The sequence below is a fragment of the Lithobates pipiens genome, unplaced genomic scaffold (assembly GCF_037356315.1).
Source record: "Lithobates pipiens isolate NorthernLeopardFrog02 unplaced genomic scaffold, aLitPip1_a1.2 Scaffold_35, whole genome shotgun sequence".
In the NCBI taxonomy this organism is placed as follows: domain Eukaryota; kingdom Metazoa; phylum Chordata; class Amphibia; order Anura; family Ranidae; genus Lithobates; species Lithobates pipiens.
Window position 1 is genome coordinate 4,380,375 of NW_027507811.1, and position 15,900 is coordinate 4,396,274.

Here is a 15,900-nt window from a genome sequence, read left to right on the forward strand (position 1 = left end):
AATGCCTGAATCTGTCCAGCTTTCCAACGACTCCCAATGATTTCTTGGGGGGGGGGGGGGTGTCATCCAGCAGGTGGGACAGTAAGACAAAGGCAAGGTAGGAAAAAAACGGGCATGAGAACTCAAAAGTTTGAGTGGAGCTCTCAGTCAGAGCACCCTACGCCTTGCCTCTCCAGACCACGCCCTGTCACTTTACATTTTGTACACTTTTTTCCATTTAACTTTATTGTTTTCACATAAGGAACCAATAACCCCCTATGTGATAGGATATTGTCCTGACGGATTGTCTTTAATAGACCTCAAGAGCCTATAAAAACATTTTCATTGATCTCCCTCCCCCTCTACACCTCAACATCTGCCATGCCGGTGCCACTCCTGCAGGTGATTAGCTGAACATGGGAAACATGGTGGGGGTAGTGACCAATGGAAGAAGGACCTCCTTATATCAGTGGTCAGTGTAGCGGTCCCTTACATTGGGGACCAATGGAAGAAGGACCCCCTTATATCAGTGGTCAGTGTAGTGGTCCCTTACATTGGGGACCAATGGAAGAAGGACCCCCTTATATCAGTGGTCAGTGTAGTGGTCCCTTACATTGGTAGCCAATGGGAGAAGGACCTCCTTATATCAGTGGTCAGTGTAGCGGTCCCTTACATTGGTAGCCAATGGGAGAAGGACCTCCTTATATCAGTGGTCAGTGTAGCGGTCCCTTACATTAATGGCCAATAGGAGAAGGACCCCCTTATATCAGTGGTCAGTGAAGTGGTTCCTTACATTGGTGACCAATGGGAGAAGGACCCCCTTATATCAGTGTAGTGGTCCCTTATGTAGCACTAACCCCCGAAGGAGCTGCTGGTTAGATTTGGAGCTTATCGTTACCTTCTTCTTCCTCACTTCATGTCTAGGGGCAGGCCCGGACTGACCATAGGGCAGACCGGGCATTTGCCCGGTGGGCCGGGGCCGCCCGTGGCCTGTTGATGATCAAGCCGCACAGCGGGAGGTAAGCGGCAGCCGCGGCCTGATCTTGGGTAACACACTCGCCTACCGCCATGCAGCCGTGCCTGTGTCCTGCGGAACTGGCAGCTGGATGGGCTGTGCTGTGTGTCTCTCTCACACACAGCTCAGCCTCAGCGCCCCGCTGACAGTTCCGCTCCCCTCCTCCAGCCATGGGCGTCCGCGCGGTGGGGAAAGCTTCTGCTGTCACTATTCCCCCCTCGCTCCCCCTCCCCTTCTCACGTCGGCAGCAGGGGAAGAGAAGGCGTTCCTGTTTGGTCGTTTTCCCTCCCCATTGGCCAACACAGAGGGCCAATCAGAAGAAACTAGAGGGGCATCATGGGAAATGTAGTCCCAGAGATACATGGCACCATTGGTCTCAGCAGGGAGCAGACTACAGTCCCCAGCATGCACTCTGCTGGGGTGAAAGAGAAAACCCAGAAACAAGCTGAGGAGTGCTTGTAGCAGCTACTACAGGAGACATGGCAAATGAAACAGAGGACTGTGCTGGGGGAACTAATAGCCCCAGCACAACCAGCCACGCTGCACCGCACCACCAGAGAGAGTGGCGCTGCACCGCACCACCAGAGAGAGTGAGTGACGCTGCACCGCACCACCAGAGAGAGTGACGCTTCACCGCACCACCAGAGACAGGGACGCTGCACCGCACCACCAGAGAGAGGGACGCTGCACCGCACCACCAGAGAGAGGGACGCTGCACCGCACCACCAGAGAGAGGGACGCTGCACCGCACCCCCAGAGAGAGCCACGCTGCACCGCACCACCAGAGAGAGCCACGCTGCACTGCACCGCCAGAGAGAGCCACCCTGTACCCGCAGCGCCAGAGGGAGCCACCCTGTACTCGCAGCACCAGAGAGCAGGTCAGTGTAACTGGGCCATGGACACAATAGGAGACAGACAGTACTGGCATGGCCCCAATAGGACTGGGACACTATAATATAAAGGGGACTGCCCCGTAAAAGCGCACTGTAATCATTGCAGTGCCCCTTTTTAGTGCAGTTCCCTTTATATTTTACAGTGTCCCTGCACATTACAGTGTGGAGGACCAACACCAGCCACCCCCGCTAATGTCTACCGAACCCCCCCCCCCCCCCCCCCCCCGGTCCCTGGAAAGGTTGGCTGCTCAATCTAAAATGCCCGGGCCTATTTTTTGTCCCAGTCCGGGCCTGTCTAGGGGTGTCCCGTGGTAGGTGGCCCAGTAACTTGAGAGACTGGCGACAGATCCACTTGAATGGATTTTATTTGCAAAACGTAGACAATGAACAGTCTCCTAAATTGGGATCAGAGGGTTGGAAAAGAAGTTCAGGTTCTCTTAGTGTCAAAGTCAAATGTTGAAGAACTTGCTTACTTTGACTGCATCCAGAGAATAGCCATTCGCAGCTGGATGATCACTCAGGTTGGACAGTCCCTCTCTCACAAGGCCCAGCAGCCAACAAGGTGCTTCCTCAGGAACAAAGTCTCTGCCACAGACGTTGTTGTAGGACACACAAGATATGTCTCTGCCACAGACGTTGTTGTAGAACACACAAGATATGTCTCTGCCACAGACGTTGTTGTAGAACACACAAGATATATCTCTGCCACAGACGTTGTTGTAGAACACACAAGATATGTCTCTGCCACAGACGTTGTTGTAGAACACACAAGATATATCTCTGCCACAGACGTTGTTGTAGAACACACAAGATATGTCTCTGCCACAGACGTTGTTGTAGAACACACAAGATATGTCTCTGCCACAGACGTTGTTGTAGAACACACAAGATATGTCTCTGCCACAGACGTTGTTGTAGAACACACAAGATATATCTCTGCCACAGACGTTGTTGTAGAACACACAAGATATGTCTCTGCCACAGACGTTGTTGTAGAACACACAAGATATATCTCTGCCACAGACGTTGTTGTAGAACACACAAGATATGTCTCTGCCACAGACGTTGTTGTAGAACACACAAGATATATCTCTGCCACAGACGTTGTTGTAGAACACACAAGATATGTCTCTGCCACAGACGTTGTTGTAGAACACACAAGATATGTCTCTGCCACAGACGTTGTTGTAGAACACACAAGATATGTCTCTGCCACAGACGTTGTTGTAGAACACACAAGATATGTCTCTGCCACAGACGCTGTTGTAGAACACACAAGATATGTCTCTGCCACAGACGTTGTTGTAGAACACACAAGATATATCTCTGCCACAGACGTTGTTGTAGAACACACAAGATATGTCTCTGCCACAGACGTTGTTGTAGAACACACAAGATATGTCTCTGCCACAGACGTTGTTGTAGAACACACAAGATATATCTCTGCCACAGACGTTGTTGTAGAACACACAAGATATGTCTCTGCCACAGACGTTGTTGTAGAACACACAAGATATGTCTCTGCCACAGACGTTGTTGTAGAACACACAAGATATGTCTCTGCCACAGACGCTGTTGTAGGACACGTAGGAAAACTAAACTTGAAGAACACTCGTGGGATACCTGGATCTTTCAGCCAGCTTGGCGATATCCATGAGACTGGATTCTCTTGGGTACTCCAGCTCCTCCAGGCTCTCACTAAGAAACCAACCCGTACGCGGCCTTCTTCTGAAGAGTCCTCCCCGGATAGCGTGAAGTCACTGGGTCTCTCCCAAACCGGAGATGGCCCCCAAACACCTCAGAATCCTCCTTTAGTTTCCTTGCCTCGGGCTAGCCAGCCCCGAGACATCAAATTCGGGTGGATTCGCACCCCAAGCCACAGCCTTCCTGGGGGCTGGTCAGGAGGACCAGGACCATGAAGTCAGTACATCCTTCTAGACCGGAACCCCGAACCACGTAACGTCCGTATCTTAAATACCCTCTCCCAGAAAGCACAGCAAGAGTGTCACTCCCACTGGGCGGGCTCCGAGAGAGAGTAACTTAAGCACCCAACCAGACCATATTTCCATACCTGCCAGAGGAGACAGCGCCCCCTGTGGTCAGGCGGAACATCTCATAGTCCAGTCAGACTGATGCTGAAGTCCAAATTTAGACAATTGTACCCAAACCAAACTGCCGTTTAGGTGTAACCTTAACTTTGAAAAACGCATAGTGCGTGCTCTTCAGGAGCCGTCGCTACACTTACATTGATGGCTAATGGGGAAGGACCCCTTTATATCAGTGGTCAGTGTAGCTGTCCCTTATTTGGTGACCAGTTGGAGAAGGACGCCCTTATGTCAGGGGGAAGACCACCCCACTTTCAGATCATTGATGTCAGTTGGTACTGAGAGATAGGGTTGCCACCTGTCCAGGATTCACCCGGACAGTTCGGGTTTGGAATCATGTGTCCAGGTTTCAGACAGCCTGAAACCCGGAACATTATTTAGACTGGACTATGGCTTCCCAGCAGGGTTGCAGGCTGTAGTTGTCTAAGCTGAGAGTGTCTGTTACACATTTTCACTATGCCCAAAGCCAGCCCTAACAACCCCCCCCCCCCCCCAAACACACACACAGAAGGGAGAGGAGAGAGGGCTAGATCTGCACCTCTTTCCTCCACCCCCACCCCTCTGTGTCTGCCCACACTCCAATCCCTGGTGCTGTGCCTCAGAAAAGGAAAGTTGGGGCTGGAAATTTGAAGTCCAGCAACCTCAAATACATCTGGATTGAGAAGAGCTGACTGCCAAGGGGTGAGTGAGCTCACCATCCATCCCTGTCTGTAACTGAAGTCCCCCCCCCCCTTCTCTCTCCTGCCTCTAAGTGAGTACACTAAGGTAAATCAGAGTTCTCACAGCACCCCTTACACCAGAGTTTCCCTTTACACCAGAGGCTACAGTGTGCCCCCTACAGAGTCCTCTCCGTACATCAGGGTTCCCAGAGCATCCTTTATGTTAGAGGCTCCAGAGTTCTCCCTTACATCAGAGTCTGCAGAGTCCCCCCCTTAAAGTGAAAGGGAACTCTGCAAGTTCAAATGTAAAAGGGGAACTCTGTGGACCCTGATGTAAAGGGCGACTCTTATTATTAACGTCATATGATTATGATTCAATAGCAAAATATATGTATCGTTTATACTATTAAAAAAATTGCTGTGCGCCGCTAAAGTGTTCGGGTTTGATTTGAAGAAAAGGTGGCAACCCTACTGAGAGATATAAATTGTTTATTGCTCAAGGAACCCCTAGAGACCTTTGGAGGAACCCTGGCTGAGAAAGGCTGGACTAGGCAGTAATGTATTTCTCTCCCCCTTGGTGGGAGTGGAGATGACCCCATCTATAAGGATATACAGTACATACACACACAGCACAAGGCCCTGTTCACACTACGAGATGTTTCTCGGGGGCTGCAGTTCCTCTGAGCTCCACAAGGTGGTGATCTTCTCACTTCTACTCAGACAGGAAGTCTCTATGGAAGACAGGAAGTAATATCGGGTACAGACAGGAAGTCTCTATGGAAGACATGAAGTGATGTCAGGTACAGACAGGAAGTTCCTGAATGGCAAAGTACAGAGGAGACATTGCTGGAAGTTTCAGTAGAGGAGGTAATAAGATCTTATTTTCTATTTACACCCAGTAACCCCCCCCCCCGTCATGTTCCGTCCTCTCCTCCATAGTCATGTGACGTCTTTTATCTCCAGCAGATGATGATACACACATATATAGTGTGGAGACATAGATTACCCCCTTCAGGGGCAGAACATTTCCCGGACTTACGGGGCCGGAACATTCCCTTCATATTGGGGATGTGTCACCTTCTCTCCTTAGCAGTCTCTTGTAACGAAGGATGAGATTCGGGTTGTACTGAAATTGGCAGTTCGACACCCTTTATTTTGAAGATACAAACCCCTCCCCCGCACCGGACTACCTCCGCCATGTACCCCGGGCTCCTCTGCCCCTCCTGCAGGCCCGGGACCGGCATGGCGGATGGAGCGGAGGGTGATAAGTTCTCGGATCTCCTCTCCGGTGAATGAACCCAGAAGAGACGAGCATTTCATCGCTTCCAGGCTCAGAGCCGTCATTCCCCGGTCACTGTGGTCGGGGAAGAAGCTGATCGATCCCGATCTGTACTTCATCAGCTCCACTGAGGTCCATAGGTGATGTTAGGGGGTCTAATAGACCTCTGATATCTCCTTAACCACTTGCCGACCGGCGCACATCGATGTACGTCGGCAGAATGGCACGGACAGGCAAGTGGGCGTAGAGGTATCTCCCTTTAAATGTGGCACCGTGCCATCGCCGGCGTCACGCGCATGTGCCAGTCGGGACCTCCGTGAGTCCGGTCACGGGTCCCCGCGGACTCGATCGCCGCGGGGATACCCGCGATCGTCTCACGGAGAGGAAGAACGGGGAGATGAGGAAGTAAACAAGCATCTCCCTGTTCTGCCTAGCAACAGTGACACTTATCTCTGCTCCCTCTGATTGGAGCAGAGATCAGTGTTCACTAACACACAGCCACGCCCCCCCCCCCCCCCACAGTTAGCAACACTCCCCTAGGACACACGTAACCCCTACACTGCCACCCACTGTTAACCCCTTCACTGCCAGTGTCATTTACACAGGAATCACTGCATTTGTATAGCACTGATTGCTGTATAAATGACAATGGTCCCAAAAATGTGTCAAAAATGTCCGATGTGTCCGCCATAATGTCGCAGTCACAATAAAAATCGCAGATCGCCGCCATTACTAGTAAAAAAAAAAAATATTAATAAAAACGCCATAAAACTATCCCCTATTTTGTAAACGCCACAACTTTTGCGCAAACCAATCAATAATCGCTTATTGCGATTTTTCTTTTTACCAAAAATATGTAGAAGAATACGTATCGGCCTAAACTGAGGGGAAAAAATGTTTTTTTATATATTTTTGGGGGGATATTTATTATAACAAAAAGTAAAAAAATAATGCGTTTTTTTTTCAAAATCGTCGCTCTTTTTTTGTGTATAGCGCAAAAATAAAAACCGCAGAGGTGATCAAATACCACCAAAAGAAATCTCTATTTGTGGGGGGAAAAAAGGACGTCAATTTTGTTTGGGAGCCACGTCGCACGACCCGCGCAATTGTCAGTTAATACGACGCAGTGCCGAATCGCAAAAGCGCTCTGGTCTTTGGCCAGCAAAATGGTCCAGGGGCGGGGGGCTTAAGTGGTTAAAGAAGTCCTGTTATTTATACTACGCTAGCATTGAAGCTGGAATGGGTATTAGCAGAAGGGCAAAAAAAAAAGTAGAAAAAATGTAACGGTGGTAAATTTAAGTGTGAATGATACCGTCAGGATCCAGAGAGGCTCCCCATAACTACGGGGCGCCCCCCTAGGCCCCTCGGAACCCAAAAGGTGGTGCAACATAATGTACAACCAAAACTGAACTAACGAGGATAGAGGAGCAGAAAACAAGAACGTTAGGGCAGAAAGGTGAAGGTAAGGGGATAGAGGTCGCTCACCTACCGGGTAGGGCACTAGAGAAGGGATAGGGGAGTCTAGGAAAGAAAGGGAAGGCCAGAAGGATGAGGAAAAAGGGAAGGGCTCAGGAAAATCTGGATTGTCCGTCACAGGCGGCCCAAGCTGGCCTGGGGTAGGGTAGGAAAGTCATATGACAACAGTGGTTCCCAAATTTTGAGGAACTTGGCACGAGTGTCCCCGCGGATGCTCGACATCTGTTCATTACGCATCATCGCGGTCATGCAATCTTTCACCCTCTGAGAGGGCACAGGTAGCTTTTTCCAGGCTTGGGCCAGGGCCGTTTTTAAGGCAGGGCAAAAGGGGCAGCTGCCCTGGGCCCTGTCATTGTTATGGGGCCCAAAGCAGCTGCCTCATACTTGCCAACTATCCTGGTTTAAAATTCTCTCGTCCCTTGAGGTTTTGGTCCTGTGCTGTGTCCCAATATCTGAGTGTGAAGTGCTGCTACTAATGCTCTGCCCTATTGTTGTGTACACACTCACCCGCAGACTCTGTGTTTACATGTAAAATAGCGGCTGCATTCATATGTAAATAGCGGCGGCCGGCGGACTTGATATGTATATCAAGCCCCCTGGAGGCAATATCCACAGTAATCTCTAGCAACCAATCAACAAGCAGAAATCATGTGCTGTAACCTCTAGCAACTAATCGGTGAGCCGTAATGTGTGCTGTAACCTCTAGCAACTAATCAGTGAGCGGTAATGATACACTGTAACCTCTAGCAACTAATCAGTGAGCGGTAATGATACACTGTAACCTCTAGCAACTAATCAGTGAGCGGTAATGATACACTGTAACCTCTAGCAACTAATCAGTGAGCGGTAATGATACACTGTAACCTCTAGCAACTAATCAGTGAGCGGTAATGATACACTGTAACCTAAGCAAACAATCGCAATAGCTGCCTGATTTGATTCAGAAATCTGATTTTGAGTCTAGCTGCTATTTATTGTATGTCTCAGAGCATGTGGAGAGCAAAACTGCATGGGGGGGCCCCAAGAAAAGTTTTGCCCAGGGCCCAATCAGTATTAAAGACGGCCCTGGCTTGGGCGATAGTTCTTTTGGCTGACAGGAACAGGTAGGAGGTAAGTTCCTGCTGATAAGAAAACTGGCCTGGTATTGGACAAGTTATAAGACAAACTTGGCCTCTTTTGGTACGGGCAGGCAAAAAAAACAACGTGAACAACGAGACCAAAAGCCAATTAGTCTAGGACATTTCCACTATATATGTATAACATCCCCCCCGATGGCCACAACCCCGGAAACAGCGGTCACCGTTGGATGGATTGGCATGGGCGATGCGAACAGGGACCCCGATACCAGCGTAGGAACACCTTATATGCCGCCTCCAAGGTGGCTGTATCAAACAAGCATTTGGCCACAGAAGACCAGGCCCCGCTCCACCAGTCCACCAACTCTATTTAGGTCACCAAATCTACATAAGTGAGAGCGGTATGAGGTGAACGAGAAGCATAGAGAGCCCAGATGAGGCCTGGGGATCACGGGGAGTGCAGGCAGATGTGCAGTGGCGTAACTAGAGCCTTCAGGGCCCCGATGCAAGAAACTATGAAGGGCCCCCCTGAACCCCAGCCAGGGCCCTTCCCTCCAAGTCCAGCGGTGGAACTCCAGGGCGTGGTCACAGGTATGACCTTTGTGAGCCCTGTAGTTCCACCACTGCTATCAGTAGTTTTTTTTAATTTTTAGGTGCCCCATTGGGGGAATGTCCCTAGGCAGGATGGGGTCCCCATCCCCAGAAGAGATGAGGTCTTTTTCTCCAGGGCAGATGAAGTTACTGCCCCCAGGGGAGAAGGGGTCCCTGTCCCCAGGGGAGGTGGGGGTCCCTGTCCCCACCTGAGAAGGGGTCCCTGTCCCCGGGGGAAGATGGAGGGGGTATGTAATGGTGTGTGGGGGATGGGGTCCTCTCACTCACCATGACCAAGCTGCAGGCCGCGCATTCATCCATGTTGGCCTGGGCTCCATCCAGTGTGCTGGACGGGCGATCAGCATATCTCCCAGAAAGACCTTTCATCATCTGTGAATGACGGGGGAGGAGGGGGGCTGGCAGACAAGCCTGCAGTGTCCTCCGGGAAGCTCTCATAGGGCTTAACTGCATCTGTGTGCTTAAAGTTTGTTTACCCGGGAGAAGTATGCAGTGCAGTGTGGTATGGACACGGGGGGGGGGGGGGGGGGGTGGGACTCTGGCTGGGGAGAACAGACATCGGACTGAGCGGGAATGCATGGAGCAGGAGAGGGGTACTCTGAGGAGCCGGCCGAGGACACAGGTCATGCGGGGAATGCACAACTAAAGAGCAGCCAGTGCGATAGTCGAGCATGGAGCTCTGCTAGTCACCCTCCTCCTCCAGCCACCCGTGTGCATGGTGCACTGGTACCCCTAGCTGCCTATGCTGCTGCCGGCCAAATGTAGAGGGGGCTGCATGGGCCCCCTGCATCACAGGGCCCGGTTGCGGTCGCGACTGCTGCACCCCCTATAGTTACGCCCCTGCAGATGTGCTTGAACACGGTTTTCTGGAGCGGGTACGTAGCAGTCCTGCGCAGCGAGGTGAGCCAACGCTGAAGTTGGAGGTGGCGGAAGAGCTCCTCATCTGGCACGTCATGGGTCTCCCGAATCGAAGCCCACATGGGAAGTGATCTGGTGGTTAGGAAGTGTCGAACATGTGAGAACCCATTAGAGACCCACCAAGAGAGGGGCTCCAATAACTTTTCAACAACCTGCGTATGCTGCACACCCATGGGTTACTTCCCTCTAGCGTTCTCCAGAATTGCTACATCGTATCTCTTGTTACAAAGTTATAACTCTATGTATTTCTTGTGCTCCTCAGCTTCATCTAGTGGCCCCCAATGTGGTATTTCCCTACTGCGCGTAATAAAATAAAATCCGCACACAATGAATGCTCATGCAGATTTGCTAAATGAATAATTATGCAATTTTTTTATAGATAAACCCGATCTACCTCTTCCAATTCCCACTGGGGGGGCAGCCGGCATATTAACCCCTTATATCCCCATCCCAACATTGTACAACCAATACAGTCCTAATAATTCTCCACTGTCCGTCTACAGAGAAACACAGCATAGATCACATGACCACATCACTGAGGATGGAGGAGGACCGGAGTCACATGACTGAGAAGATACTAAACCTCACCCTGGAGATCATCTACCTGCTGACCGGAGAGGTGAGGAGGATTCTGGGAGGTCACATGACATCACTCTTATCTCTATTAATAAAACACAGACCTGACCGGAGAGGTGAGGAGGATTCTGGGAGGTCACATGACATCACTCTTATCGCTATTAATAAAACACAGACCTGACCGGAGAGGTGAGGAGGATTCTGGGAGGTCACATGACATCACTCTTATCTCTATTAATAAAACACAGACCTGACCGGAGAGGTGAGGAGGATTCTGGGAGGTCACATGACATCACTCTTATCTCTATTAATAAAACACAGACCTGACCGGAGAGGTGAGGAGGATTCTGGGAGGTCACATGACATCACTCTTATCGCTATTAATAAAACACAGACCTGACCGGAGAGGTGAGGAGGATTCTGGGAGGTCACATGACATCACTCTTATCTCTATTAATAAAACACAGACCTGACCGGAGAGGTGAGGAGGATTCTGGGAGGTCACATGACATCACCCATTGTCTAGTCAATAGTCCATGTTCTTATTGTAGATGATGTCAGATGATTGATGTCGGTTTATCTTTCTCCCGATCTGTAGGATTATGTTGTAGTGAAGAAGTCTAGTGGGGAGCCAATCCCAGGAGGATGGAGCAGGACCCAGAGCCCCACCATGGTGCCTCCCCCTCCTCCTCCCATACCTGAGAGGAACAAAGAGCAGAAGATTCTGGAACTGACCACCATGATGGTCCATCTGCTGACAGGAGAGGTGAGGAGGATTCTGGGAATTCTGGGACATTATCCAGTAACAGACAAGGGATGTGTCTGGATGGTGACTGTATCATTGTGTGTGTCAGGTTCCTATAAGGTGTCAGGATGTCACTGTCTATTTCTCCATGGAGGAGTGGGAGTATTTAGAAGGACACAAGGATCTCTACAAGGACGTCATGATGGACAATCAGCCGCCCCTCACATCACCGGGTAAGAGGAGACTTTATTGTAAAGGAGAGAGCAGTACGGAGGCTCCACCTAGATCCCCCATCATCTGATAAACACATAGAAACAATGTATTCAGTCAGTGTGTGTGTTTCCTACAGATGGATCCAGTAATGGGAACCCACCAGAGAGATGTCCCCGTCCTCTGTATTCCCGGGATCCCACACAGGAAGGTCACACCATCCCCCACCATCATCAGGTAGATGAGGAACAATCACTGATAGTATCATTAGGATCTGTACATTATCTGCATTGTTACCATTGATGTCATTTTTATTATATATTCAGAGTGGAAACCTGAGAGATCCTAAAGTTGAGGTTAAAGAAGAGATAAAAGAGGAGGATGATGAGGATGGGGGGATGGAGGAAGAACACAAAGATCTGTACCAGGACACCATGGAGGAGTCATCCAGATACAGGAACCCACCAGAGAGATGTCCCCGTCCTCTGTATTCCCGGGATTCCACACAGGAAGGTCAGAGTGGAAACCTCGGGGATGATAATATTGATGTAAAAGAAGAGTATAAAGAGGAGGATGAGGAGTATGGAGTGATGGAGGAGTTTTCAGAAGGACACAAGGATATGATGGAGCCACCAAATACCAGGAACCCACCAGAGAGATGTCCCCGTCCTCTGTATTCCCGGGATTCCACAAAGGAAGGTCACACCATCTTTGAGTGTTACAAGGTTGGTGGATTGGAGCATCTAGAACATGGACTTGTGTATATTTTCAGTTTTTTGATGCCACAATTTTAAAGTTTATATATTACAGATGATATTTTCTCTCTCATTTTCTTGGTTTAGAGTGGAGATCCAATGGATATAGAATTCGAGGTGAAATCAGAAGAAGAAGAGAGGTATGTGAGGGATGATCAGCAGTCTATGGAGGAGGATGGAATAACGGGGACATTTATAGAGGAGGACACTCCTACAGAGATCAGCACAGGTGGGTCATTAACACTAAATCCATTCCTCCACCCATACTGCTCACTGATTGGTCCAGAGTAGGGCGGGGGCTGGGTGATATCAGCCTGTAATCTCCTGGTCACTTTCCTGAGCTGTGTTCCCCGTCCTGTATTCCTGGATTTCTCTCTGATAATCTTTGTATTTCTATTTTAGTAGATGGACGGGAGATGAGGAAAACCTCAGAGGATTGTCTCACTTTGTCTCCAGACTGTAAAGTAGAAGATGAGGACATCACACAGTATAGTCCAGGAGAAAACCCGACTACCTCAAATGCCCATCCGGCACCACACAGTGTAGATGGACCATCGTATTCCTCTTATCCCGAGGAACCTCAGACTGTGCGGGACGGTGCCGGACCATCGTATTCCTCTTATCCCGAGGAACCTCAGACTGTGCGGGACGGTGCCGGACCATCGTATTCCTCTTATCCTGAGGAACCTCAGACTGTGCGGGACGGTGCCGGACCATCGTATTCCTCTTATCCTGAGGAACCTCAGACTGTGCGGGACGGTGCCGGACCATCGTATTCCTCTTATCCCGAGGAACCTCAGACTGTGCGGGACGGTGCCGGACCATCGTATTCCTCTTATCCCGAGGAACCTCAGACTGTGCGGGACGGTGCCGGACCATCGTATTCCTCTTATCCTGAGGAACCTCAGACTGTGAGGGACGGTGCCGGACCATCGTATTCCTCTTATCCAGAGGAACTTCAGACTGTGAAGGACGGTGCTGTCCTTCCAAAAGATAAGAGGTTTTCCTGTGCTGAGTGCGGGAAGTGTTTCAATTTTAAAGGCAATCTTGAGAAGCATAAAAGATTTCACACAGGTGAGAAGCCGTATTCCTGTCCTGAGTGCGGGAAATGTTTTTCTCAGAAGTCCCATCTTTCAACACATCAGAATTTGCACACGGGGGAGAAGCCGTATTTCTGTGCTGAGTGTGGAAAATGTTTTGCACAGAATTCAAATCTTACCAGACATAAGAGATATCACACGGGGGAGAAGCCGTATTCTTGTCCTGAGTGTGGAAAATGTTTTGCAGAGAAATCAGTTCTTGTCACACATCAGAGATCTCACACGGGGGAAAAGCCGTATTCCTGTCCTAAATGCGGGAAAGGCTTTTCCCAGAGGTCACATCTTGCCGGACATCAAAGGACTCACAAGGCTCTTTGTTCTGAGCATGGGAAATGTTTTGTAAAAGAATCAGATCTTGTCACACATCTGAAGTGCCACACGGCGGAGAAGCCATTTTCCTGTCCTGAGTGCGGGAAATGTTTTACACTGAAGTCCAATCTTCACCGACATCAGAGATCTCACACGGCGGAGAAGCCATTTTCCTGTCCTGAGTGTGGGAAATGTTTTTCCAATAAGTCCAGTCTTTCCAGACATCAGAGATCTCACAAGAAGTAGAAGCTCCTTTCCTGTCCTGAGTGAGGGAAATGTTCCTCACTGAAGTCCTGTCTTCCTGTACATCAGGGGGTCCCACACAACCCTTGAGGTGTATTAGTGAGTGCGGGAAATGTCTTGTATATGAATGTTGCTGGACATGTGGGGAAGAAGCACCCCCTGATATACACCTCAGATATACTCCATGGCTGATCTTCATCATGGAAGAAACAGTTGATAAGGAGATCAGAGATCACCAAAGACATGGATGAAGTGTTGTACCGTGTCGGCCATTGATAGCAGGAGAAAAATAAAAATGGAGTCATTACCTCTCATTGGCTGAGTACATTTTGTGGTGGAAACTCTTGCAAGAGATCTGTTTTCTCAAGTCGTCTTTCAGGACGAAACACGTTAACCCCACCACTTAAAAGGCGGTCCTCTAGGCCTTTTAAAATAAAAATGGAGTCATTACCTCTCATTGGCTGAGTACATTTTGTGGTAGAAGATTTCACAAACACTTACAGGTCTATTTAAAAAAAAAAAAAATGTGTTCATCAAATGTAACGAGCATACGCCCAACCAGGGGGTGATCTCCTATGAATGTCAGCTCCTTCTAGTGGCCTGTAATAGAAGAGTCGGGTAGTTTTGCCCATAGCTGAGATCTGTAGAATTATATAATTGTAGATATAGTGTAATTCTGTGTTATTAAAGATTAGTGATGGACGAACTTCCGACAGGATGTTTCGCGGACGCGGCCAAAAGTTCGTGAATCGGAAAGTTTGCGGCGGGCCCCATTGACTTTAATGGCAGGCCAACCTTAAAAACCTCCAGGTCATATTTTCAGCCACAAAATACTTACTAGCTGTGCACACATAGTCCCACAACATGGACACTGACATAACAAAAGTATGAAGTGAATCTGGGATCGACAACGACAAGCATTCTTTTTTTTATCTGTGAAATTTTGACAATTCAGGAGCGCATGAAGGCCATGGAGGAGAGGCAAGGTCAGGGCAGGCTATGAAGGGGGTGCAGGAGATGATCAGTGCCACAGTCAGGGCAGAGCAGTCCTGTGCCAGTGTCCCAGTGTGCCAACCTGTGCCTCCCTCTGCCCGGCCCTTACCCCCACCTATGCAGGGCTCCACTGCGGTGGTCCGGAGGTGCCAGTCCAGTGCTGATCCTCAGCCATGGTGTTGGCACTGCCTGCTGATTGGTTTCTCCACTGCTATCTCCCTCACTGTCTGAAACCAGCACCGCGATACAGACTGAGCACTGACACCAGCACCGTGATAGAGAGCACTGACACCAGCACCGTGATAGAGAGCACTGACACCAGCACCTTGATAGAGTGCACTGACACCAGCACCGTGATAGAGTGCACTGACACCAGCACCGAGATAGAGAGCACTGACACCAGCATGAGATAGAGAGCACTGACACCAGCACCGAGATAGAGAGCACTGACACCAGCACGAGATAGAGAGCACTAACACCAGCACTGTGATAGAGAGCACTGACACCAGCACCGTGATAGAGTGCACTGACACCAGCACCGTGATAGAGTGCACTGACACCAGCACCGTGATAGAGAGCACTGACACCAGCACCGTGATAGAGTGCACTGACACCAGCACCGTGATAGAGAGCACTGACACCAGCACGAGATAGAGAGCACTGACACCAGCACTGTGATAGAGAGCACTGACACCAGCACCATGATAGAGTGCACTGACACCAGCACCGTGATAGAGTGCACTGACACCAGCACCGTGATAGAGAGCACTGACACCAGCACCGTGATAGAGTGCACTGACACCAGCACCGTGATAGAGAGCACTGACACCAGCACGAGATAGAGAGCACTGACACCAGCACGAGATAGAGAGCACTGACACCAGCACCGAGATAGAGAGCACTGACACCAGCACTGTGATAGAGAGCACTGACACCAGCACCGTGATAGAGAGCACTGAC

General features: G+C 49.8%; 4 protein-coding genes across 7 annotated transcripts in view; 2 read left to right on the top strand and 2 right to left on the bottom strand.

Annotated features, from left to right (window-relative positions):
- Positions 1–14,261, top strand: part of LOC143955715 (uncharacterized) — a 263,796-nt gene extending 249,535 nt beyond the window's left edge. Inside the window, exons 1-6 of one of the 2 annotated variants that reach the window (XM_077465831.1) lie at positions 5,460–5,518; positions 10,513–10,628; positions 11,184–11,777; positions 11,867–12,265; positions 12,383–12,524; positions 12,698–14,261. In XM_077465831.1, the coding sequence (XP_077321957.1) occupies positions 11,939–12,265; positions 12,383–12,524; positions 12,698–13,950 (1,722 nt within the window). In that variant the 5' untranslated portion in view covers positions 5,460–5,518; positions 10,513–10,628; positions 11,184–11,777; positions 11,867–11,938 and the 3' untranslated portion in view covers positions 13,951–14,261. Of the gene's footprint in view, positions 1–5,459; positions 5,519–10,512; positions 10,629–11,183; positions 11,778–11,866; positions 12,266–12,382; positions 12,525–12,697 lie in introns of those variants that run through there. The other variant, XM_077465832.1, reaches the window with a different exon arrangement.
- Positions 1–15,900, top strand: part of LOC143955596 (uncharacterized) — a 464,194-nt gene that overhangs the window by 261,498 nt on the left and 186,796 nt on the right. The window lies entirely within an intron of this gene.
- The window catches only part of LOC143955521 (uncharacterized), a 246,193-nt gene that overhangs the window by 81,812 nt on the left and 148,481 nt on the right, over positions 1–15,900 (bottom strand). The gene's annotated exons all lie outside the window — the stretch shown is intronic.
- The window catches only part of LOC143955341 (uncharacterized), a 107,725-nt gene that overhangs the window by 23,181 nt on the left and 68,644 nt on the right, over positions 1–15,900 (bottom strand). The gene's annotated exons all lie outside the window — the stretch shown is intronic.